At 49.7% G+C, this 24,255-nt stretch overlaps 1 protein-coding gene across 1 annotated transcript in view; it reads right to left on the bottom strand.

Annotated features, from left to right (window-relative positions):
- Positions 1-1,710: 1,710 nt before the first annotated feature.
- CPSF3 (cleavage and polyadenylation specific factor 3) overlaps positions 1,711-24,255 on the bottom strand; it is a 54,148-nt gene continuing 31,603 nt past the window's right edge. The window contains exons 15-18 of the mRNA XM_073568185.1: positions 9,786-9,873; positions 3,542-3,611; positions 2,400-2,496; positions 1,711-2,030 (exon numbers count right to left, since the gene is read on the bottom strand). Coding sequence (XP_073424286.1) covers positions 1,926-2,030; positions 2,400-2,496; positions 3,542-3,611; positions 9,786-9,873 — 360 coding nt within the window. The 3' untranslated portion in view covers positions 1,711-1,925. The remainder of the gene's footprint in view (positions 2,031-2,399; positions 2,497-3,541; positions 3,612-9,785; positions 9,874-24,255) is intronic.

Genomic DNA, 24,255 nt, shown 5'->3' with positions numbered 1-24,255 from the left:
ACTAAGGCCAGGTATCCATCCACAGAGAGCTGTTCGGGGTATTGCCCCTCATCAGTGTGGAGTAGGATCCTGGCTAGGTGGGAGCAATGCCTAGTAGACCAAGATCACGAAACAACCACCTGCGTATGACTGAATATCTCTACGGACAGGGGGACGGGCATCCTCCAGCTCAATAGCTCCTCCCTCGCCAGCGGTGGGACGTTGAACCCCTTCTGCACTTCGTGAGGGGATATGGAGATGGTCTCCAGAATGAATCCCACCTGCCCAGCCAGAATATCAAGAGTGGAATTGCATTTATTGACTGCATTCAGCACATCCAGTAAGGAGGGAGAATCTCCAAAAACTTTGCTTACAGGTGTGCAGCTTTTTTTTTCCCCTTTCTCCCTGCCTCTGGGGACCCCCGAGAAGTGGAGGCCATTTCAGTGGGGCTATCATCTTCCTCCTCTAATTCTAGGGCTGCATACCTACACCCTTGTTGAGGAATTATTTAAGGATCCTCAAGTGCTCCCTCACCCGATGAGGAAACTGCCCCAATGTGGCTGCCACCTCCCATCTTCATTAATTTCAGGCTTCGTTACACCTTCCTTCCTGCAAGATCTTATGCTGCATGCCATTTTACCCTCCCTCAGGCCAAAGACCTTAACACAAAGCCCTCATCCCTCACAGTAGGGATATTGCCAGAAACCGGGGACAGGAAAAGCGGAAGGGAAATGGAGAGTGACCACCACACTCTCACTCCTTTTGAAGGCTTCCCCAGCAGAGGCACCCTCGTTACGTTGCAGACAAGTTCCCCCTGTACCCAGGAACCTTCCTTGCTTGCCTGCGATGCACACAATAACTATTTGTACTTGGGCAGTTCTAGGACCCGGCCCAGTGGCGTCTCTTTCTCCCACCCACCGAGAAGATAACAGACTTTTCGATTCCGCAGAATCGGAGACTGCAGGACCGCCGGATTCATAATGATGCAGGTGGGTAACAGTGGAGTGACCTCTCACAAGCCCCTCTCCTCCAACTAAGCGCCCCTCACCACACAGCACCAGGTCCTGACCTCAAGATGGCCATGGTCTTCCCCTTGGCAGGCAGCGAGGTGGAAGTTTTCAGACCAGAGCTATCATCCAGCCGCCTCTTTTCAGCCCAGCGGAGTCTTCACAGCCTCAGATCGGCCCAACGCAGAGAGGAAGCACGAAAATGTGGATTCCTTTGTAGGTTATATCAAGATGATGGGAGTTGCGCTCCAGAACGACCATCCCGCTCTACAGCATAACCCCTCTGTGCCACCATCACTGTACTGTAACCTGCACCCGCAGGACGCGATCACACGGCCAGGACAGCAAACAACAAGTACTGTGAACAATGGCTGCAGAACCATCATTATACAATGAGCAGAATTAACCCCTTTGAGGGAATTCTACAGACGAGGCACAGTTTATCAGTTTCCACACACAATTTCCACTATTCCTTTTTCCAAATCACCCTTTAATACAAGAGGCTCGGGGAGAGAATAGAAATCGAATAGGTTAATTGCAATTTAGGTTTTTGTTAACAATATTTTGGCGATCTGCCATGTTTACACGTCTTGTGCTTGCTGACACTGTACGTGCCATTTACTGACATTTATCACCTTCGCTCCGGACGACTTCCCCTACATACAGCCATGTGGATGACACTTTATTATTTTGATCAATGTGTATGGAATAAAATGCGCAGGAATAAGCGTTTATAAAATATTTATTGTTCTTATTCACAGCGCCGAGGCATCAGCCATTTCATCTATTTACATCATGGGATGAGATATCGGAAATCACCTCTTGAAAGGAATCGGGAGCGCAATCACAAAACAAGTGGCAGGGATATTAAAAAAAAAAAAGCAAACTAGAAAAACAGAAGGAAAAAAAACAACAAATAAAACATAGCGGAGTGACAAGTTAAAGACAGGCAGGGCTGAGGGCATCGTACAGTCTCTGAGCCGCTAACTGCACCAGTTCCCGCAGGGACTCATCTTCGTCCAACCCTTCCTCGCACTCCACCGTCTGAGGGGGGAAATAAAGGAGATTATTGGAAGGACAGTCGTGTGATGTGTGAAATCCAGACACAGGACTCCGCCATTCCCCCCAGTATAAACCCTGTGACGGTAAATGGCCGCCATATTGGTTATGACTTGACCTTCACCAATAGATTTTAGGTATACTTTGGATATGTCATAGGTGGCTGAGAAAGAAAACCCCTTTAAAGATTTTCAGCCCCAGTCTTGCTACTGGGAAAGACTTCAGGAGCCTGCGTGGCTGAGGTCCTTTGGAAAAAAGCCCCTAAATCATCAATGCTGGCTTATATGGATTTATGGCAATGGTCTTTATACCCGCACCTCTGTGTATCCAGATTAATGCTAGTATCTGACATACCCGAGTTTCCAAAGACAAGTTGGCCGACTTCCCGTCCACGGTCACTGTGACGGTGGTGTCATTTTCATTGCTCACACACTCCTCGCCAAACATGTCCCTGTAGGAAGAGGACCACGTCAGACATAACCAAGCGCTGATATTTTATAAGGCCGTGATATACATAGTGATAATCCAATAATCCTGACAGAGAGACTGCAGTACGACATTACACGGGGCCGGACTGCGCACAAGGGGATAAAAAATATCAGAATCTTAGTGTGGCAGATTCCAGTGTTCGCATTATTATAGGTTTCTTTTTACACCCATCCAATAAACCAGATTTGGTAATCATCCACACTGGTGAGAATCTGTCAGAGCAGCATAATGTAGGGGCTGAGAGCCTGATTCCAGCGATGTGTCACTTGCTATTATGATACATTCCCTGTTTTCTCTGCTGTAGATCTAGCAGTGCTCCGAATGCTGAACGCTGTATAGCCCACCCACACCACTGATTAGCAGCTTTCTGCCTATGCACAGTGTACACAGAAAGCTGCCAATCAGTGATGAGGGCTGAGCTGGACCGGGAGGCACGAGACACCCAGTCTTCTAGTGATAATCTCCTGCTGATAAAACTGTTTCAATAAATTCAGACACAAAGGCTAGTAAGTGACACATCACTGGAATCAAAAGTCTCTTCTACATTATGCTGCTCTTAAATTACATTGCAAAAACCTGTAGACAGACTCCCTTACATGCTAGATAAAAGACATCTGCATGCATCAGTTGGAGGGAATAGTGCGGTAGTACGGGGAGCTTTATTAGGAAAGTGTTCATAAATAGTGATGAGCGAGTATACTCATTGCTCGGGTATCCTCTGAGTATTTTGGCGTGCTCGGAGATTTAGTTTTCGTCGCCTCAGATGCATGATTTGCGGCTGCTGGACAGCCTCAATACATGTGTGGAATGCCTGTTTGTTACGGAATTCCCTCATGTATTCCGCCTGTCTACAAGTCGCAAATCATGCAGCTGAGGTGACGAAAACTAAATCTCCGAGCACGCCAAAATACTCGGAGGACACCCGAGCAATGATGCTACTCGCCCATCACTATTCATAAATTATAGCCAGAATCTCAGAGAAAAGCTCCATAACCGGCCATACTTACTGCAGCATAATCTCTAGTCTCTTCTTGTACGCTTCCATGTCCACGGTTTTACTGGCTCCATGGCTCGCCGCTAGGGAAAATATAAAAATACAGACACAGGAAGTCATCGAACAAACCAGGCACCAAGTAATGTTTCCATAGTTCTAGAATCTACAGGAGACAGAGTCCTCGAGAAACTAGGGAACCATGACTCTTCAGTACCAGCGCTGGCACCTGATCTTTCTACCCAGAGTAAAAGCAGAGGTGGGAAATGCAGAGATCACACGGAGAGGGGAGCAAGGTGACAAAACTTGTCTATAAAACATGCTAATACCAAAAATCAGATAAATCGTCACAGCAGCACATAGGAGGCTACTGTCAGCAAGCTCGAAAGGAGTGACCATTCCATTAGTACGGTGATCATGGCTGGACTATAGGGAAGGGGAGAGATTGCTGACTACACTTTTACAAAGCTCCTGGTCTGTAAGGCTTTGTCCTCGCAATTCACAAGATACCCAAGAAAGCTACATGCAGGCACAAGCCCCTGCAGCCCTCCCACTGTGCGACCATTCACATGTCCGGCCAACCATAACTCTATACAACCATGCGCACCGCCATAGCTTTATATCACCATTACAGTACGAGCTGTTCCCCGTGTTAGGTTGGGGCTACACAGTGATATCTCTTACGCAAAGATCGCAGTTTGGCAATTCTACACCGCACCATAATGAAAGTCACACAATTCTTGCAGAAAATTCAATATAATCTACTGCACACTTGCCGCGCCGCTATTTAACATTTTTTTTTTGCTGTTACAAAATGGAGCTGGCACATGCGCAGTAGCAGCTATCTGCAAGTGACGCTCTTAATCTGCACAAGTGCCTGCTACATCCACAGCGGTGACCATCCGCAGACTACACCGTAATCTCCAGATCCCAGGGGATGATGCCGGAGATCGAGTCATATGCCCACTGGACGCCGCAATGGGAATTCTTGTGGGCAGTACTTGGAAAAGTTGGCATAGGCCCCATCTTCATTTCATGGGTCAAATTGTTATAGGGGAGACCCGTGGCTAGGGAAAGGGTAATGGTGGTGTTATCCAGGCATAGTGGGTTTTTGTAGAGGGAGGATGGAAGAGAGAGTGGCGCTTTATGCTTATGATACTCTTGCTTTTGACAGAAGCTTCTACCACTTAACCAGAGGCAATGGCGACTACTGAGAGATTCGGGAGATATTTGGGCCTGGTGTAGATCAATTGGAGTGAATCAGTTCTACTCCCAGTGGATAATGGGGACAATGCCCCCTCCAGTGCCAGCTCCGGGTTACAAGTGGTCTCAGGGTTTAAATATTCAGATATCAAGATAACGATACAAATAAATGACTATTAAGATTAAATCCCAAAAGGAGCAGGGTCCAAACTACCACTGTCAGCGGTGGGGCGCAAGAATGGAATCACAATGATCTGGATGCTCCAGGTATCATATGGTTCACATAATCCCCCCCATCTGGATACCCCAGAGATACATGTATAAAGTGAATCGATTGTTCAGGAAATTAATATGGGACAAGCAAGACGCAAAGAATGAAACTGGAAACATTTTAACCCCTTTAGCACCTTGCGATTTGATTTTCTGTGGTTTTTTTTTCTTGCACTCTCATTTTTTGCCCCACTTCTTCCCAGTGCCAGAACTTAATTATTTTTCAACCAATATGGCCGTGTAAGGCTGGTTTCACATTTGCGTCTGTGTGCGCAGCGTTTGTTCTGCATGCGTCATGCGTACATATATTTAACATGGTGTACGCAGCGACATGCACTTGCACGCTTTTGCATACGCATGTGTCGTTTCGCGGTGTGTGGCCAACGCAACAGGTTGCATTTTTTGAGGAGTCAAAAATCCGTCCAACATGCGAAAGCATGCGGATGAGTGTGTCAAAAAAACGCATTACTGTATGGGAATGCATTGGTACGCAAGGACATGCGCACGCATGCGTTCGCTATGCATGCGTTATTCAAAATACATATAGAAATCCCATGAGTCATGCCCATTTTTGTCTGGTGTCATATCGAACGCATGCGCATAGACAACGCAAACGCATGCACACGCAGCGTTTTTCCCTGTCATGCGTAAGATGATGCGCATAAAAAGCTCTGCGTAAACATGCGGATGATACGTTGCGGACTCAAACGCTAATGTGAACCTAGCCTATGGGATTGTTGCATCTTTGAATGACACCATTTATTCAACCATATAATGTACTGGAAAACCGGAATGCTACATTTTTTTTTTTTTTTTACTATATTCACTATATGGTAAATCTGACAAGTCACTAGGATTAGTGAGTACGATTACACAGATACCAAACATGTGTAGCTTTTTTTTTTTTTTTTTTTTAAAGTGGTATAGAAATAGCACAAAAAGAGGACTTGAAAATCCTCCAAAAATTCAAAAACACAGCATAAAGGCAGAGATGCTTACCTGCCCAGGCCCCCAAACAAAATGAACAAACAGGGTGCAGTGGACCCATATAGCTAAGATGGCGGCAACACAGGTGCAAGAATACAGCTCACAGCCTACCAATCCATAGCGGTTGCTTGGTATATTAATCCACAATGAAGACTTGTAAGCGGTGCTGTTCACACTATGGTAATGCACAGCATCCAGGTTAAATGGTATAAAAAAAAATTAAAAATTTGTAAGAAAAAGAAAAGGAAAAAAAGTTGCTATTTTCTGAGACCCGTAGTGTCAGCATTTGGGGCTGGGTGAGGGCTTATTTTTATTGTTTTACGCCGAACTGATGTTTTTATTGATACGATTTTGGGGTAGATCCGATGTTTTGATCGCCCGTTACTAAATTTTATTGCAATAATGCTGTCGCCAAAAAAACGTAATTCTGGAGTTTTGATTTTTTTTTTCTTATTATTACACCGTTTACTGATCAGATTAATTTACTTTATATTTTGATCGTCTGATTGCCTTTGCCTCGCATAGCAGGGCTTCAGAATGGGGGGGGGGTCTTCTGCAGAGCCCCCACTGTCGTGACAACCCATCGGCGTCCTGTGATCACGTGACAGGGGCGCCAATGGGCACGTCTTGCGACGAGCTTCCTCCTGGCACTTGGTAAATGTCGCAGCCGGAGGTTGACAGCGTCACGTAATTTGTTATCAATGGCTGTTAGAGGAACAAGACGCGGATCAGATCAGCTGTCAGGTGCCGGGAACGATGTGGGCGCAGGGTGATGACCTCAGACCTACCTATACATCCAAGCTCAATAAGAGGTCAAGGTTCCTTCAGACACACTCCCAACTGTACTACTATCTGATCGGCTTCGGTGGAAGGTGAGGAAACGGCAGGGCCTACACGGGGTAACTCCGATCACCTCTTTGGGAAGCCCCATGGCTTCCTAACCTTTATAGAGTGCCTGAGGTTCAAGACCTGGAAGTCAAAGGGGATTTATAGGTGCTCATATTTCAGGGGGTGACCGGCTCAAGGAATTTTCTCAACTGCAAACAGAGTATACGGACAATTGTCTGAATTCATTGTGAACTTCGACAAACTGAATAGAGTTACCATATTAAGTTACTGGACCGTGGGGTGCTTGTTTTATCGTGTTGGGGGAGAGGGAAAGGATTGAGGTTTTTATTCTGTAATGTCTCTAATTTGAAAAATTTCACTCAAAAAAAAATTGGATTTAATAAAAAAAAAAAAAAAAAAGTGATAAGTAATTCTCTCACAGTAATTCGCTCACAAATCCTCGCCCACCCCAGCTCATTCCTACCTACCACACAGTCAGAAATCTACAAGCTATTAACCCTCAGATACTTTCAGATTCCCTACACTCATCTCTGTCCCCAATCTCCTCTCTTTCCTGTCCTAATCTGGCTGTTCATCACTACAATGACACTCTTAGAAGCACCCTTGACCAAGTAGCTCCCCTCACCCTCAGAACCTCCAAACACAGAGTAAAACAGCCCTGGCTCATATCGCAAACTCAACTTCTCCAGCGATACTCCAGGAGTGCTGAACGCTTATGGAGAAAAACTCGCACACCAGAAGACTTCATCCACTTCAAATTTATGTTAAGAACCTATAACGCTGCCCTTCACCTTGCTAAACAGACCTACTTCACCACCCTGATCTCCTCACTAGCCAACAACCCCAAGAAACTTTTTGACACTTTTCACTCCCTCCTCAGGCCAAAAGCACAAGCCCCTATCACAGACATTTGTGCTGATGACCTGGCCTCCCACTTTACAGAAAAAATAGATAATATCCGTCAAGAAATCTGCTCCCAACCACCAAGTGCTGTGACTCCCATCCCTTCCTGCATCTCCCCTGGCTCACTCTCCACATTTGATCCCATCACAGAAGAAGTAGTCTCCAGACTCCTCTCTTCTTCTCGTCCGACTACATGCACTACCGACCCCATTCCCTCACATCTCCTCCAGTCTCTCTCTCTCCAGTCGTCACAACCCACCTAACTACAATCTTTAATCTCTCCCTCTCCTCGGGCATTTTCCCATCCTCCTTCAAACACGCCATCGTTACTCCATTACTAAAGAAACCTGCTCTCGACCCATCCTGCACAAACAACTACAGACCAGTCTCCAATCTCCCCTTCATCTCTAAACTTTTGGAACGCCTAGTTTACTCCCGCCTTACCCGTTACCTCTCCATTCACTCCCTTCTAGACCGTTCACAGTCCGGCTTCCGCCCCCTACATTCGACTGAAACTGCACTCATCAAAGTGACCAATGACCTTCTGACAGCAAAACGTAACGGTGACCACTCTCTGCTCATTCTTCTTGACCTATCTGCAGCTTTCGATACTGTTGACCACCATCTCCTACTCTCTAGGCTCCAGTCACTAGGCATTAAGGACACTGCACTCTCCTGGTTCTCTTCCTATCTCTCTGACCGCTCCTTCAGTGTTTTGTTCTCTGGCTCCACGTCATCTCCTCTTCCTCTTGCTGTCGGGGTACCTCAGGGCTCAGTCCTTGGCCCCCTTCTTTTCTCTCTCTACATGGCCCCAACTGGACAGACCATCAGCAGATTTGGCTTTCAGTACCATCTTTATGCTGATGACACACAACTATACACGTCTTCCCCCGACCTTACCCCCGCTGTACTACAGAACGCCAGTGACTGTCTGTCCGCAGTCTCCAATATCATGTCCGCTCTCTATCTGAAACTCAACCTTTCCAAAACTGAACTTCTTCTGCTCCCGCCGTCTACTAACCTCCCTAAATCTGACATTTCCCTCTCCGTCGGTGGCACTCTAATAACACCCCGGCAGCAGGCACGCTGTCTGGGTGTTATGTTTGACACCAATCTCTCCTTCACATCCCATATACAATCCCTTGCCCGCTCTTGCCGCTTACACCTAAAGAACATCTCTAGAATCCGCCCTTTTCTCACTATGGAAACAACAAAAACCCTCACTGTTGCAATGATCCACTCTCGCCTGGATTACTGCAATGCTCTATTAATTGGCCTCCCCGTCACTCGACTATCCCCTCTCCAGTCCATACTTAATGCAGCGGCCAGGATCGTCCATCTGGCTAATCGGTACTCGGACGCGTCCGCTCTTCGCCAGTCCTTACATTGGCTGCCCATTCATTATAGGATCCAATTCAAAGTACTTGTTCTCACCAACAAAGCTCTCCACAGTGCGGCACCCCCTTACATCTCTTCTCTAATTTCTGTCTGTCTATCGGCCTAGCCGATCGCTGCGCTCTGCAAACGACTTTCGACTAACCTCTGCACTAATCCGTACCTCCCACTCCCGACTCCAAGACTTCTCCCGTGCTGCTCCTATCCTCTGGAATGCTCTACCCCAAGACATCAGGACTATCCACAATTTGCATAGTTTTAGGCGCTCCCTCAAAACACACCTGTTCAGAGCGGCCTATCACATTCACTAATCAAAGTCATTCTCTGTGTAAGTGTGCTTGTGTAGCCCATTCACTGTCTCCATCCATCCTTCACTCCCGCAAGATGGCTGGACCTTCATTGTAAATACACCATTGTAAATACACACCTGTACTCTGTATCTCCCCCACCTCATTGTAGATTGTAAGCTCTCACGAGCAGGGTCGTCTTATTTCATCTTATTTTGCTTTAATTATTGTATTGTTAACGTTGTTACTTATGACTTGTGTTTTGAAACTGTTAAACTGTAAAGCGCTGCGGAATATGTTGGCGCTATATAAATAAAGATTATTATTATTATTATTAATTCTGCTACGACCAAGATATCCTCCCACCTTTCTGGGTGCGAGGATTTGATTGCAGCTCCAGGACCACTGTGGCCACGGTGTCTGCATACATATCATTGGAAGGGTTTGCCACCCACTGCAAGGAAAAAGAAAAGATGTATCCAGAATAAGCAGGTGGATAGTAAATCCAATAACCAAATAACCCTATGTTCTAAACATACAAATATATAAATCACCGCATATCCCACCCAACTAATAGCGACACTAAGGTAAGGCAGCAGTGCTATCCACTGAGCCAGCGAGCAGCCACTCATTGCTTACCACACTTATGAATTGAGAATTTATGTCCTTCTGAAGTCAGTGTCGTCATCACATTACTAAAATGTCAGGGGTGTACTCACTTTTGTGATGTACTGTAGTAAATATTTTATTATATCTTTTCATGGGGCAAAAAAATCCAAGTGCAGTGAAATAGCAAAGAAAAAAAAAAAGTGCAATCCCACATTTTTTTTTGTTTGGCTTTTTTTTTTTTTTTTTTTTTTACTAAAACTGACCTGCCATTATGACTCTCCAGGTCATTACGAGTTCATAGACACCAAACATGTCTAGGTTCTTTTTTATATAAGTGCTGAAAAAAAATTCCAAACTTTGTTAAAAAAAAAAAAAAAAATTCTGCCATTTTCCGAGACAAGTAGCGTCTCCATTTTTTTATGATCTCGGGTTGGGTGAGGGCTTATTTTTTGCGTGCCAAGCTGATGTTTTAATTGATACAATTTTGGTGTAGATATAGGGATTGTTGTGTGTACTCACCGTAAAATCCTTTTCTCCTAGTCAATCATTGGGGGACACAGGACCATGGGTGTTATGCTGCTTGGTACTAGGAGAACACTAATGAACACAGAAAAAACAGGATTTTTGGGTTGCTTACCGTAAAATCTGTTTCTTGGAGCCTTCATTGGGGGACACAGAGACCATGGGTGTATGCTGCTGCCACTAGGAGGCTGACACTATGCACAAAAAAAGGTTAGCTCCTCCTCCGCAGCGTACACCCCACCGACCGGCAGGGAATTCCTCAGTTAGTGAGAAAGCAGTAGGAGAAGCAACAGAATAGATTGAAAACAGAACAAACAACTCAACTGTAACCAATGAACCAAAGGAAGAACAGGAGCTGAAGAACATGGGAGGGTGCTGTGTCCCCCCAATGAAGGCTCCGAGAAACAGATTTTACGGTAAGCAACCCAAAAATCCTGTTTTCTCGTTCGCCTTATTGGGGGACACAGAGACCATGGGACGTCCCAAAGCAGTCCCTGGGGTGGGAAACAAACTTCCATCAGGCCAGCGGACTCACCACCGCAGCCTGCAAAATCCTTCTACCTAGGCTGGCGTCCGCCGAAGCGTAGGTGTGGACTTTGTAGAATTTCACAAACGTGTGAACCGATGACCAGGTTGCAGCTTTGCAAAGCTGCAGCGCGGAAGCTCTGTGGCGTACCGCCCAGGAAGCACCCACTGCCCGGGTAGAGTGCGCTCTGATCCCCGGAGGAGCCACTCGATGCTTAACCCGGTATGCCTCCAAAATTGCCGATCTGATCCAGCGAGCAATAGTAGCCTTGGAGGCCGGGTGACCTTTCCGCGCCCCATCTGGAATGACGAAAAGAGAGTCTGTCTTTCGCAGGGAAGCCGTCCTAGACAGACAGACTCTCAGCGCCCTGACCAGGTCCAGCTTGTTCAAGGACCGCTCCCGAGGATGAGATGGACTCGGACAGAAGGAAGGCAGAACAATATCCTCATTGAGGTGAAAGGAGGACACCACCTTTGGAAGAAAAGAGGGCGGAGGCCGCAGAACTACCTTATCCTGGTGAAGTACCAAAAAAGCGAGCGGCAAGAAAGAGCCGCCAATTCCGACACGCGCCGGATGGAAGTGATGGCCACCAGAAAAGCTACCTTCCAAGAAAGGAGAGAAAGAGAAACATCCCTGAGAGGTTCAAAAGGAGGACCTTGCAGAACCTCAAGAACCAGATTAAGATCCCATGGAACCACGGGCGCTCGGTACGGAGGAGCCGTGTGAGCCACGCCCTGAAGAAAGGTTTTGACCTGAGGGCGGGAGGCCAACTTCTTCTGAAATAAAATAGACAGCGCCGAAACCTGACCCTTGAAAGAACTGAGGGCAAGTCAGGCATCCAGCCCTGCCTGAAGAAACGCCAGAACAGAAGGGAGCGAAAAGCACATGGGCGCGATGTCATTGGCCTCACACCAGGTAAAATAGGCCTTCCAAGTACGATAATAAATTTTGGAAGATGATGGCTTTCTTGCTCGGATCATGGTATGAATTACTCAATCGGAGAATCCTGCCCGTTTCAAAACCTCGGTCTCAACAGCCATGCCGTTAAACTGAGCGGCCGAGAACTGGGGTGGCAAATCGGGCCTTGAGACAGTAGATCTGCCCTGTCTGGAAGCTTCCAGGGGGCGTCCGCGAGAAGGTTGACAATGTCCGCGAACCAAGACCTTCTGGGCCAATTCGGGGCGATGAGAATGACTGGAATTCCTTCTGCTTTGATCTTCTTCAACAGCTTGGGAAGAAGTAGCAGAGGAGGGAACAGGTAGGGGAGATCGAATTGCGACCAAGGAACGGCCAGAGCGTCTGCGCCCACTGCCAGAGGGTCTTGAGACCTGGAAACAAACTGTGGGACTTTCCTGTTGAGGCGAGACGCCATCAGGTCGACATCCGGGCTTCCCCATCAACGGCAGAGCAGATGAAACACCTCCGGATGTAGGGACCACTCTCCCGCCGCGAGACCCTCGCGGCTGAGAAAATCGGCGGCCCAGTTGTCTACGCCGGGAATGTGTACCGCGGAAACTGTCGGGACAGAAATCTCTGCCCAATGAAGAATCTTGGACACTTCTGCCAGAGCGGAGACACTCCGTGTCCCTCCTTGGCGGTTGACATATGCACCGCTGTGGCATTGTCTGTCTGTATCCGGACAGGCAAGCCTCTGAGCAGCCTCTCCCAGTGGACGAGAGCCAGATAGATCGCTCGTATCTCTAGGACGTTGATCGGCAGAGCTGATTCCTGAGTCGACCAACGACCCTGAACAGTTTGATTGCAGAACACTGCACCCCAGCCGAGGAGGCTGGCATCCGTTGTTACAATCTGCCAGTGAATGGGAAGAAAAGACCGACCCAAGTGGATAAGAGGTGACGTCAACCACCAGTTGAGTGACCGCTTGATCCGGCATGAAAGACGTACAGGGCGATCCAGGGACAGAGCAGACCTGTTCCACCTCGACAGAATGGCGTGCTGGAGAGGTCTGGCGTGAAATTGGGCAAAGGGAACTGCCTCTATCGCCGCCACCATCTTTCCCAGGACCCTCATAGCTGTTCGGAGGGACGGAAATCGTGTGGTCTGCAGCGATCGTACAACCTGCTGCAGGGAAAGAATCTTCTCTCGTGGGAGAAAGATCCTTGACCAACGACTGTCGAACAGTAGGCCCAGAAACACAAGACGTTGAGAAGGAATCAGACAGGACTTTTTCCTGTTGACGATCCACCCGAAATTGGAAAGGGTGTCTAGGACGATCGTCAAACTTAGGCGAGCCTGTTGAAAAGAGGAAGCTTTGATCAGAATATCGTCGAGGTACGGAAAAAGAACGAGACCTCTGATCCTCAACAAGGCCATCAGCGCAGCCATGATCTTCGTGAAGACTCTGGGTGCGCGACGAACTGGTAATGTTCCTGGCGAATCGCAAAACGCAGGAACTTCTGATGTCCGGAGAATATGGGCACATGTAGATAGGCATCTTGGATGTCTATTGAACACATGAATTCCTGCTCCTCCATGGAAGCGATTACCGAACGAACCGACTCCATCCAGAAGTGGCGAAGGCGTACTCTCTTGTTGAGAAGCTTGAGATCCAAGATGGGTCGGACCGCCCCGCCTTTTTTCGGCACCACAAAAAGGTTCGAATAATATCCTGTGAACCGCTCTGAGTCGGGAACGGGCACAATCACCCCGGAACTGAGGAGAGAGGTGATGGCCGTAAAGAACCCCGGGATCAAGGCTGGATCTTTTGGAGGACGGGATTCGAAGAAACGATCCCGTGGAAGAGAGACGAACTCTATCTTGTATCCTGACGATACAACCTCCCTGACCCAAGCGTTCTCTACTGAGGCCAGCTAGACGTCCCTGAAGAAGAGAAGTCGACCTCCCAATTGGAAGGGACCCTCGGGAGTCCGACAATAGTCATGCAGATGTAGACCGTCCAGATCTGGATCTGGATGGTCTGCCCTGGGAAGAGTGGGATCACCAGGAAGGAGTGGGTCTGAAGGAAACTTTCTATCTTGGTGCGCCTGCGGTCTTTGTTGGTTGGATGGGTTCTCCGCCGTATTGAAACGGCGGAAAGCCCGAAAGGGTCGAAACTGACGCCTTAGTGGAGGTCTGCGAGGCTTGGACTGAGGGAGGAGGGAACTCGTGCCTCCGGTGGCGTCCTTAATAATCTGGTCCAATTGGGATCCAAAGAGACGTACTCCCTGAAAAGGCAGATTAGTAAGAGACTTTTTAGAAGACAAGTCCGCCTGCCAGGCCTTGAGCCAAATTGTACGTCGGATTGCCACAACGTTGCTTGACGCCTGAACTGCGCAGGATGCGGCATCCAAAGAAGCAGATAATCCCCCGCATGGGAAATCTGATTGGCGAGATCGGCCAATCGCTCTGGTTGTGCTTTATCTAGGATGCCCTGACGAAGATCCTCTGCCCAAGTAGCTATGGCTTTTGCTGCCCAAGATGAAGCAAAGCTTGGACATACCGCCGCTGAAGCCGCTTCGAAGGCAGACTTAGCTAGGGATTTTATAATCCTATCATTAGAATCCTTTAGAGACGCCACGTCTGAAAGCGGGAGAACCGTGTTATTAGAAAGTCTGGATACGGGCGGGTCCACCGAGGGAGAAGCAGACCAGTTGTCCATGAGCTCTTTAGCAAACGGGTACAGTACGCCGAGACGCTTTCCTCTTGAAAGCGTCTGGTCGTATCTTCTCTTTCCCTGGTAAAAAATCTTTCCAAACTCGGAATGGAAAGGAAATACCCTGGAGGGTGTTTCCGCCCGTCTGAACGAAACCTCCTGATCTGAGGATTTCGGAGGGGGGGGTCAGCAATCTCGAAGGTCTGGTGAATCGCTGCAATGAGGTTCTGCACCGTAACCTTCATGTTCGCATCCTGGTCCGAATCCAGCTCTAAAATCCCCTCAGAAGACCTGTCCGAGAACGCTTCACCTGACTCGGGAGAGGAGGCCCGGGAAGGAGGCTGCTGAGAAGGACTATGCGGTGAGATGGGACGAGGAGAGGCTTCCGGCTGGAGATCCTGCCTGGGTCTTTTGCGACTATCGCTGGCTGACTCAGAAGGAATCTCTTGAGACCTGCTGGACCCTGCAGAAGTGTCCAGGGGCAACTTATCCAGAACGGCTACTAGGGACTGAGACACCCTGGTGAGGTCTGCCACTGATTGTGAAAGAGACGAAGCCCAGCCAGGCATGGGGGGTTCACTCTCACCTGGGGCCATAGATGGCTCCTGGGCGGCGTCAGGCTGAATTGGATTGCTACAGTCCAGGCAGAGGGGAGTGGACTGACCTGAGGGAAGTTTGCGATTGCAAGAAGAGCACGCAAAGTACTTGACTAGAGTGCAGGGGGGAGCCGTAGAGCGGGTACGATCAGATTTAGAGTTAGACATAGTGATAACTGAGGTACTGCCGGAAGGTTGGGGGACAGAAGGCAGAGGAGGGTGTCAGTCTGCAGATGCAGAGCTACTCACGGTCCGGTGTCCCCAGAGACAATGCTATCCGGCTTGGCTGCAGCTGCAGGTCAGAGCGAAATCCGGCTGACAGGCCCAGAGAGCGATATCCGGCTGACAGGCTGAGAAGATGGCGACTGCCTGAGAGGAATGGGAAAAACGCGCGCTTCCAGGGGAAGAAGGGCGGAGCTAACCGCCAGGCTGAAAGAGGCACCGCCCTCTGGCCAAGAACAGGCTGGGGTGCAAGAAGGAGGCGGTGGGAGGACCTGGAACGGGCGGGAGAGAAGCCCGCTTAGTAGAAAGGGGCAGGGGGCGTGGCCGCGACGCTGAAGTAGGCCCGAATTGAAGCCGGGGCCTAAATTAATAGCGGCGGCCGCCTGTCAGCACGGGGTCGGCGCGGAGGTGCCGCAGCCGCTGCCGCAAAAGAAACCTGTCAGGGGGGAAGGGAACGGGCTGTAAGAGAGAGAGAGCGGAGGCTGCCTGATGCGCAGGATAACCGCAGGTGTCAGCAGCGCTACCGCATCCCTGCTCCAAGGGGAACGCTGCCACCGTGTCCACTGAGGAGACCAAAGGGTCCCAATACTCACGCGTCCCGGGCCCGAAGAAAGTACCAAATTCCTGAAGGACGTCTGCGTCTCGTCCAACCGACAGGCTCTGGTAGGCGAGTGGGTAGGAGACTGACGGCAAGGACCCCTTGAATCGCTGACACGTCTTTGTGTTGGCGTCCGCCCGGAAGGCTGCTGGTCCTGCTACGGAGAACTTCGAGGATACGGGGTGGCAGTACACGCCGTACTCACAGACTCCTTGTGGGAGTACAGATGTGACTATTCACTCTGTATCCCTCCGGAAAAACCTGAAAAGGAACGACGCACATCGAGGTAGATATGGGTCTAATCAAAGACCCGTGTCCACCTCCTACTGACACTAAGCTAAACTGAGGAATTCCCTGCCGGTCGGTGGGGTGTACACTGCGGAGGAGGAGCTAACCTTTTTTTGTGCATAGTGTCAGCCTCCTAGTGGCAGCAGCATACACCCATGGTCTCTGTGTCCCCCAATAAGGCGAACAAGAAAGTTAACTCCTCCTCTGCAGTATACACCCTCTCGCTGGCTGATATTTCCCCAGTTCGGTGAAAAAGCAGTAGGAGCATTAAACAAAGAACAATAACTATGTCATAACCTAAGAACAATGCAATAAGCCAATAGGCTAAACAGGGTGGGTTCTGTGTCCCCCCCAATGATTGGCTTGAAGAAAAAGGATTTTACGGTGAGTACACAAAAAATCCCTATTTCTCCTATGCCTCATTGGGGGACACAGGACCATGGGACGTCCTAAGGCAGTCCCTGGGTGGGGAGCATACAACTGCTAATACCCCATGTACCACTGGCTTAACGCTGTGGTACTGCCGAATGCAGGATGCGTCTGCTGAGAGCTGCATCCACAGAGGCCTGAGAGTGAATTTGGTAATGGTTTGTAAAGGTATGCAGACTGGACCAAGTCGCAGCCTTGCAGACCTGTTGTGCCAACGCCTGGTGCCGAATGGCCCAAGAAGCGCTCACTGATCGGGTAGAATGTGCCTTAATCCCTGCTGGGATAGGTGTGCCCCTGACATGGTAGGATTCCTAAATAGCCAAGTGAATCCACTTGGCTAGCGTGGCTTTTGAGGTGGCTAGACCCTTCCTATGCCCCTCTGGGAGCACGAACATGGCATCTGACTTACAGAAGGGAGCCGTCCGCGTGATGTAAGAGCCATAACCACATCCAGGATGTGGAGGGCCTTCTCAATACGATGGACTGGTGCCGGACAGAATGAGGGCAAGACAATTTCCTCATTGAGATGAAAGGAAGACACGACTTTGAACAAAAAAGACGGGGACGTCCTCAAAACTGCCTTGTCCTGATGAAAATTCAGGAACGGAGGACGGCAGGACAGGGCTGCCAACTCGGAAACTCGTCTGATTGATGTAATTGCCACTAAAAAGACCACCTTCCAAGAGAGAAAAATTAGTGGCACGTCCTGCAGTGGTTCAAAAGGGGCTTCCTGTAAGGTTCCGAGGACCAAGTTAAGGTCCCATGATTCCAATGGCCTTTTATAGGGAGGCGCTACATGGGAAACTCCCTGAATGAATGTCTTCACCTGTAGTTTGGTGGCAATTTTGCGTTGGAATGGAACTGACAAAGCTGAAATCTGACCCTTGAGCGAGCTAAACGCGAGACCTGACTTTAATCCAGATTGTAAGAATTCCAATATGGAAGGGATGGAGAACACCAGAGGGGAACGACCATGGTCCTTGCACCACGGGAAAAAGATTTTCCAGGTGCGGTGATAAATGCGCACGGACACAGGCTTCCTAGCACTAATCATGGTGGAGATCACCTCGTGAGAAAAAACAGCCTATGCTAGAATCCAGGATTCAACGGCCACGCCGTCAAAGACAGGGCCTCGGAGTTCGGTTGGTAAATCGGGCCCTGTGAGAGGAGATCCATGCGATCTGGAAGTCGCTAGGGAACGTCGGCGACAAGTTGGACTAGTTCTGCGTACCATGCCCGGCGCGGCCAATCCAGCGCGACTAGGATCACTGGTACCCCCTCTGCTCTGATTTTCTTGATAACCCTTGGAAGCAAGGGAAGAGGGGGAAAAAGTGTACGGGAGTCGAAATTGGTGCCATGGCAGAACTAGGGCGTCTGCTCCAAACGCACATGGATCGCACGATCGGGCAAAGAACCGGGGAACTTTGTTGTTTAATCCTGAGGCCATGAGATCCACATCCGGAGTCCCCCAGCGATGGCAAATCTGCTGAAAAACTTCCGGATGAAGGGACCACTCTTCTGAAGCGAGGCCCTGGCGACTGAGAAAATCCGCCCCCAATTTTCTACCCCCGGAATGTGGATAGCCAAGATTGGCGAACGGTTGGTCTCGGTGCAACGGAGGATGTGACTCACTTCGTGCATGGCCATCCTGCTGCGGGTACCCCCCTGCCGGTTGATATATGCCACAGCCGTGGCGTTGTCGGATTGGATCCTGATGGGGTGACCTGCGAAGAGATGGTGGAAACTCAGTAGGGCTAGTCTGATCTCTCGTATCTCCAAGATGTTGATGGGGAGACGAGACTCTCGAATGGACCAACGACCCTGTGCCGTGTGGTGGCGAAAAACTGCACCCCAGCCAAGAAGACTTGCGTCGGTGGTCACCACCAACGTACTTGGAGAAAGGACTTCCCTTGATTCAGGGAGGACTTCAATGTCCACCACCTGAGGGTTTGTCTTACCCGCAGGGACAGAAGGAACCAACGGTCCAAGGAGAACGGGTTCTTGTCCCAAGTCAACAGCAGCGCATGTTGCAAAGAGCGGAGATGAAACTGTGCAAATGGGATCGCTTGTATCGCTGCTACCATCTTTCCGAGAACTCTCGTGCTGAAGCGTATGGTGTGAGAAACTGGTCGGGAAAGAGTCCGCGCTCCCTGTTGTAAGGCTCGGGCCTTTTCTGTAGGGAGAATGACCAACCCGCGGGAAGTGTCCAAGATCATTCCCAAAAAGGAAACCTGCTGGAGAAGACTTTTCAAAGTTTATCTTCCAACCCAGGCAGGAAAGCGTATTTACTGTGATATTTACGGATTCCTCGCAGGCTGGAAGGGATGGACCCTTGATCAGTAGGTCGTCCAGATATGGAAGTACCACCACTCCCCGGGCGTGAAGAAAGGCCATGACAGCCGCCATGACCTTGGTAAAGACTCTGGGGGCGGTGGCGAGCCCGAAGGTCAAGGCAACGAACTGAAAGTGTTCCTCGCGAATTGCGAAGCTCAGGAACTGCTGGTGGGATGGACAAATTGGGATGTGAAGGTAAGCATCCTTGATATCGATGGATGCTAGGAACCTCCTATTTCCATGGAGGTGACGACTGAACGGAAAGATTCCATTCTGAATCGCCGTACCTTGACAAACTGATAACAGCTTGAGGCCCAAGTAGGGGCCACATTGTTCCGTCCTTCTTTGGCACCACAAAAAGGTTTGAATAAAAACCCTTGAACCTTTCGTGCCGAGGGACCGGAATGATGACTCCGTCCCTTTGCAGCGCATGAAAGGCCCGAAGGAAGACTGATGTCTTTGCCTTGGGAGGTGAGGATTGGAAAAACGTGTCGGGGGGGGAGAAAATTCTATTTTGTATCCGGAGGACACCAGCTCTCTGACCCACTGGAATTGTTGCGAAAAGGCCAAAAACGAGTTGGCTGTTGATTCCGACAGCCCTTTGTTGGGGAAGGAATTTACTCTTCCCCCCGGTAGTGTCAGAAATGAGCTGATCCAGTTTCTCTCCAAATACCAGTTTGATAAGGCAGAGAAGTCAACGATCTTTTGGAGGTGGAATCTGCCCGCCAGTTGCGGAGTCTGTGCAGCGCCAATTGGCGGCATCTAAAGAAGCTTCCATTACAAAGTCTCCTGCGTGAACTATCTGACTGGCGACGCGGACTGCCTCCGGAGGAAGATTGCTATCCTGGATGGCAGTAACTAACACCTCTGCCCCAAGCGGCCAAAGCCTTAGCCACCCAAGTCGCCGCGAAAGATGGAAAAAGTGCCGCTCCTGAAGCTTCAAAAACCTGAGCGAGCAAGGTAGTCAATCTGACGATCAGAGGGGTTTTTGACTGTAGAACCTTCAGAAACGGATAGGAGCGTTTTGGAAGCAAGACGCGATAAAGGAGGGTCCACAGAAGGGGACTGTAACCAATCCTTCATTAGGTCTGGAGCAAAAGGGTACTTAGCCTCAATAGGCTTTTGACCTGAGAACCGTTTATGTGGCCAGTCCCTATGTTTCTTGACAATGCTCTTAAACTGGATGGCTAGCAAATACCCTGCGCACACGTTTAGTCTTTTTAAAAGAAACAACGTGTTCCGGAGCGTGAGTATTCTCCTCATCCAACTTCAGAATCCCGTTCACTGACTCTAAGAGAATCAAGCGATTCTTGGTCATTTGGGGGATTCTGGGTTACTGACATGTCAGACTCATATTCAGAGTCATGTTCACTGTGAACATTGGGAGAGGGAGAGCGACAGACAGAGCTCGCAGATGCTGAAGCGCAAGCGTGACTGGGGGACGCGTCATGGGTCCGCTTTCTAGAAAACCTGACCATCCCTTGAACGAGTAAGGCCCCTGCTGGTGGACGGTTCCCGGCCGTCGCCAGAGCCCTTCTCGGTCAGCGACGGCACGTTTTGACATGAAGAGGAGTCTCGGCGGGAGCCTATAGCATTGGTCAGACTCCACGGACCATGACAGGGATGCAACCCACTCAGGGGGACTAAATACAGAGGGCCCGGAGGCAGCGGCGGCGGATGGCGTTTGAGCACAAGCCGGTTCACAATCTGTGCATAACGGATTAGTTTGGGGACTGGGCAAGGCAGTCTTGCAAGTGGCACAAGAGGTAAAGAACGCAGTGTGCTTCTTAGTAGCCCTTTTGGCCTCCTTAGATTGACACACAGGGCCCCCAAAGAGTTACAGGCAGAGCCTGGGCTGCAGATGATGTGAATGTGCAGAGAAGGGGTTAAGCTTTCTTCCGAGGGCAGATGCAGCTTACCCACGGTCCAGATGCTGTGTCCCCAGGAGGAATAGCGATGGCACTGCAGCGTCGCCAGGAGCTGTCAGTTAGTGCACGCCCCCCGCAGCCGTCACAGAGCAGGCTGAGATAAAAGACATGGCCCCCGAGACTAGGAGGGCGCTTCTCGTTCAGAGCGAGAAGCGCCAAGGATGTGGGCAGCGCTATGTAAATTGCGGCCTAGTCCGGCCGAAAAGCCGGGGACTAAATTTCTGGGCCTTCCAACGTTAAGAGCCGGATGAAGGAAAAAAACGGGGGGCCACGACGGGGTGCCGACGTACCTCCGCTGACACTACGTCAGCGCTTCTCCCAGGGACCAGAACCCGACCCCATACCTCCAATCCGGTGCTCACACAGGCCGCGCTGTCCGGGACTGCAGATCTCATCCTCTCGGACGATGCAGCAGAGCTGGAGGAGTTCTTAAAGGGGTATACCTCAATCAATCCTCCCTAAGGGCAGAGGGATGGAGAGGCCATGGGGCTAATTTAGGGCATCAGAAGTGCTCCTCAGTCTCCGTGTACTCCGTGTGGTCCATGCGTTTGCCCCTTTTATCGGTGCGGGGAGATCGGGACCGAGAAGGAACAGTCGCCCTGAAGAATCAGGTATGCCCAGTCATCGCAGGAGATGGTACGGGGAGATATACTCCGCGTTCTCGCCTGTTGGTTCGGGGGAGAGCGGGCCCTTGATAGGAACCGTCGCCCCCATCACTCCATTAATTAAAAAATAAAAATTTACAGAAAACTCAAAAATCGAAAATAAAAAATGGTGGGGTCTGAAGCCAGACCCAAGTGCCTCCTACAGACACTAAGCAAGAACTGGGGAAATCTCAGCCAGCGAGATGATGTAAACTGCAGAGGAGGAGTTAACTTTTTCTGTGTTCACTTAGTGTCCTCCTAGTGGCAAGCAGCATAACACCCATGGGTCCTGTGTCCCCCAATGAGGCGTAGGAGAAAAGATCTTTTGATCGCCCGTTATTGCATTTTAATTCTGGCGTTTTGACTTTTTTTTTAATCGCTACGCCGTTTAGCGATCAGGTTAATCCTTTTTTTATTGATAGATCGGGCAATTCTGAACGTGGCGATACCAAATATGGGTAGGTTCGATTATTTTTTGTCTTATTTTGAATGGGGCCAAAGGGGGGTGATTTGAACTTTAAAAAAAAAAAAAAAATATTTAAGAACATTTTTTTTTTTAAACTTTTGGCATGCTTCAATAGCCTCCATGGGAGACTAAAAGCTGCCATAACCTGATTGGCTCTGCTACATACAAGCGATGATCAGATCACCTCTATGTAGCAAAATTAATCACTTGCTATGAGCGCCGACCACTGGGCAGTGCTGATAGCAATCCGGCAGTGACAACCATAGAGGTCTCCAGGAGACCTCTGGTTGTCATGTTGACCCATCAGTGACCTGCGATCATGTGACGGGGGTTACCGGTGGGCGGGATTTCCAGCATGATTGCCAGAAGCACATTAAATGCTGCTGTCAGTGTTTGACAGCGGCATTTAATGGATTGATAATCATGGGTGGATTGCGGTTCCACCCGCGGCTTTTATGAGCACATGTAAGCTGTTCAAATCTCCTGACATGTTCCGGTAAAGATGTGGACTCACCGCCGAAGCCCACATCAAAGAGAGAGAGTCCGACATCGGCATACTATTAAGCCCAATGTCGGAAAGGGGTTAATGTCTAAACCGCTGGCAACAAGAACAAGCACACCCCTAAGTGAAAATGGCCAAATTGTGCCAAAGTGTGAATATTTTGTGTGGCCACCATTATTTTCAAGCACTGCCTTAACTCTCTTGGGCATAGAGGTCACTAAAGCTTCACAGGCGGCCACTGGAATCCTCTCCCACTCCTCCATGATGGAGCTAGTGGATGTTAGAGACCTTGCACTTCTCCATCATCCATTTGAGGATGCTCCACAGATGCTCAATAAAGGTTCAGGTCTGGAGACATTCTTGGCCAGTCCAGCAACTTTACCCTCAGTTTCTGTAGCAAAGCAGTGGTGGGCTTAGACGTGTTTGGGGTCGTTATCATGGTGGAATACTGGCTGCGGCCCACTTTCTGAAGGGAGGAGATCATGCTCTGCTTCAGTATGTCACAGTACATGATGGCATTCATGGCCCCTCATAGCCGGCAGCATGCATACAGCCCCAAAACATTACACTCCCACCACCATGCTTGTAGGCAGGACACACTTATCTTTGTACTCCTCACCTGGTTGCAGACACACGCGCTTGACACCATGTGAACCAAATAAGTTTATCTTGGTCTCATCAGACCACAGTACAGGGTTCCAGTAATTCACATCCATAGTCAACTTGTCTTCAGCAAACTTTCTTGTGCATCATCTTCAGAAGAGGCTTCCTACTGGGACGACAGCCATGCAGAACAATGTGTTGCAGTGTGTGGCGTATGGTCTTTGCACCATCAGGCGGACCCCCCACCCCTGTAACCTCTGCAGCAATGTGTATGGTCTGTGCACTGACAGGCGAACCCCCCCCCCCCCCCCCCGTAACCTCTGCAGCAATGTGTATGGTCTGAGCACTGACAGCGTGACCCCCCCACCCCTGCAACAATGTGTATGGTCTGAGCACTGACAGGCGGATCCCCCACCCCTGCAGCAATGTGTATGGTCTGAGCACTGACAGGCGGACCCCCCCATCCCTGTAGCAATGTGTATGGTCTGAGCACTGACAGCGTGACCACCCCAACCCCTGCAGCAATGTGTATGGTCTGAGCACTGACAGGCGGATCCCCCACCCCTGCAGCAATTTGTATGGTCTGAGCACTGACAGGCGGACCCACCCCTGTAACCTCTGCAGCAATGTGTATGGTCTGAGCACTGACAGGCGGACCCCCCACCCCTGTAACCTCTGCAGCAATGTGTATGGTCTTTGCACTGACAGGCGGACCCCCCCCCACCCCTGTAACCTCTGCAGCAATGCTGGCAGCACTCATACGTCCATTGTGAATAGACAACCTCTGGTATGACGCTGAGCACGTGCATTCAACTTCTTTGGTCGACCATGGCGAGGACAGTTCTGAGTGGGACCTGTCTTGTTACACCGCTGTATGGTCTTGCCCACCATGCTCTAGCTCAGTGTCACGGTGTTAGCGATCATTTTATAGCCCAGGCCATCTTTAGAGCAACAAT

Source organism: Dendrobates tinctorius, unplaced genomic scaffold (assembly GCF_039654945.1).
Source record: "Dendrobates tinctorius isolate UK_male_01 unplaced genomic scaffold, ASM3965494v1 ptg000021l, whole genome shotgun sequence".
In the NCBI taxonomy this organism is placed as follows: domain Eukaryota; kingdom Metazoa; phylum Chordata; class Amphibia; order Anura; family Dendrobatidae; genus Dendrobates; species Dendrobates tinctorius.
This window is presented reverse-complemented; position numbering and strand designations above follow the sequence as displayed.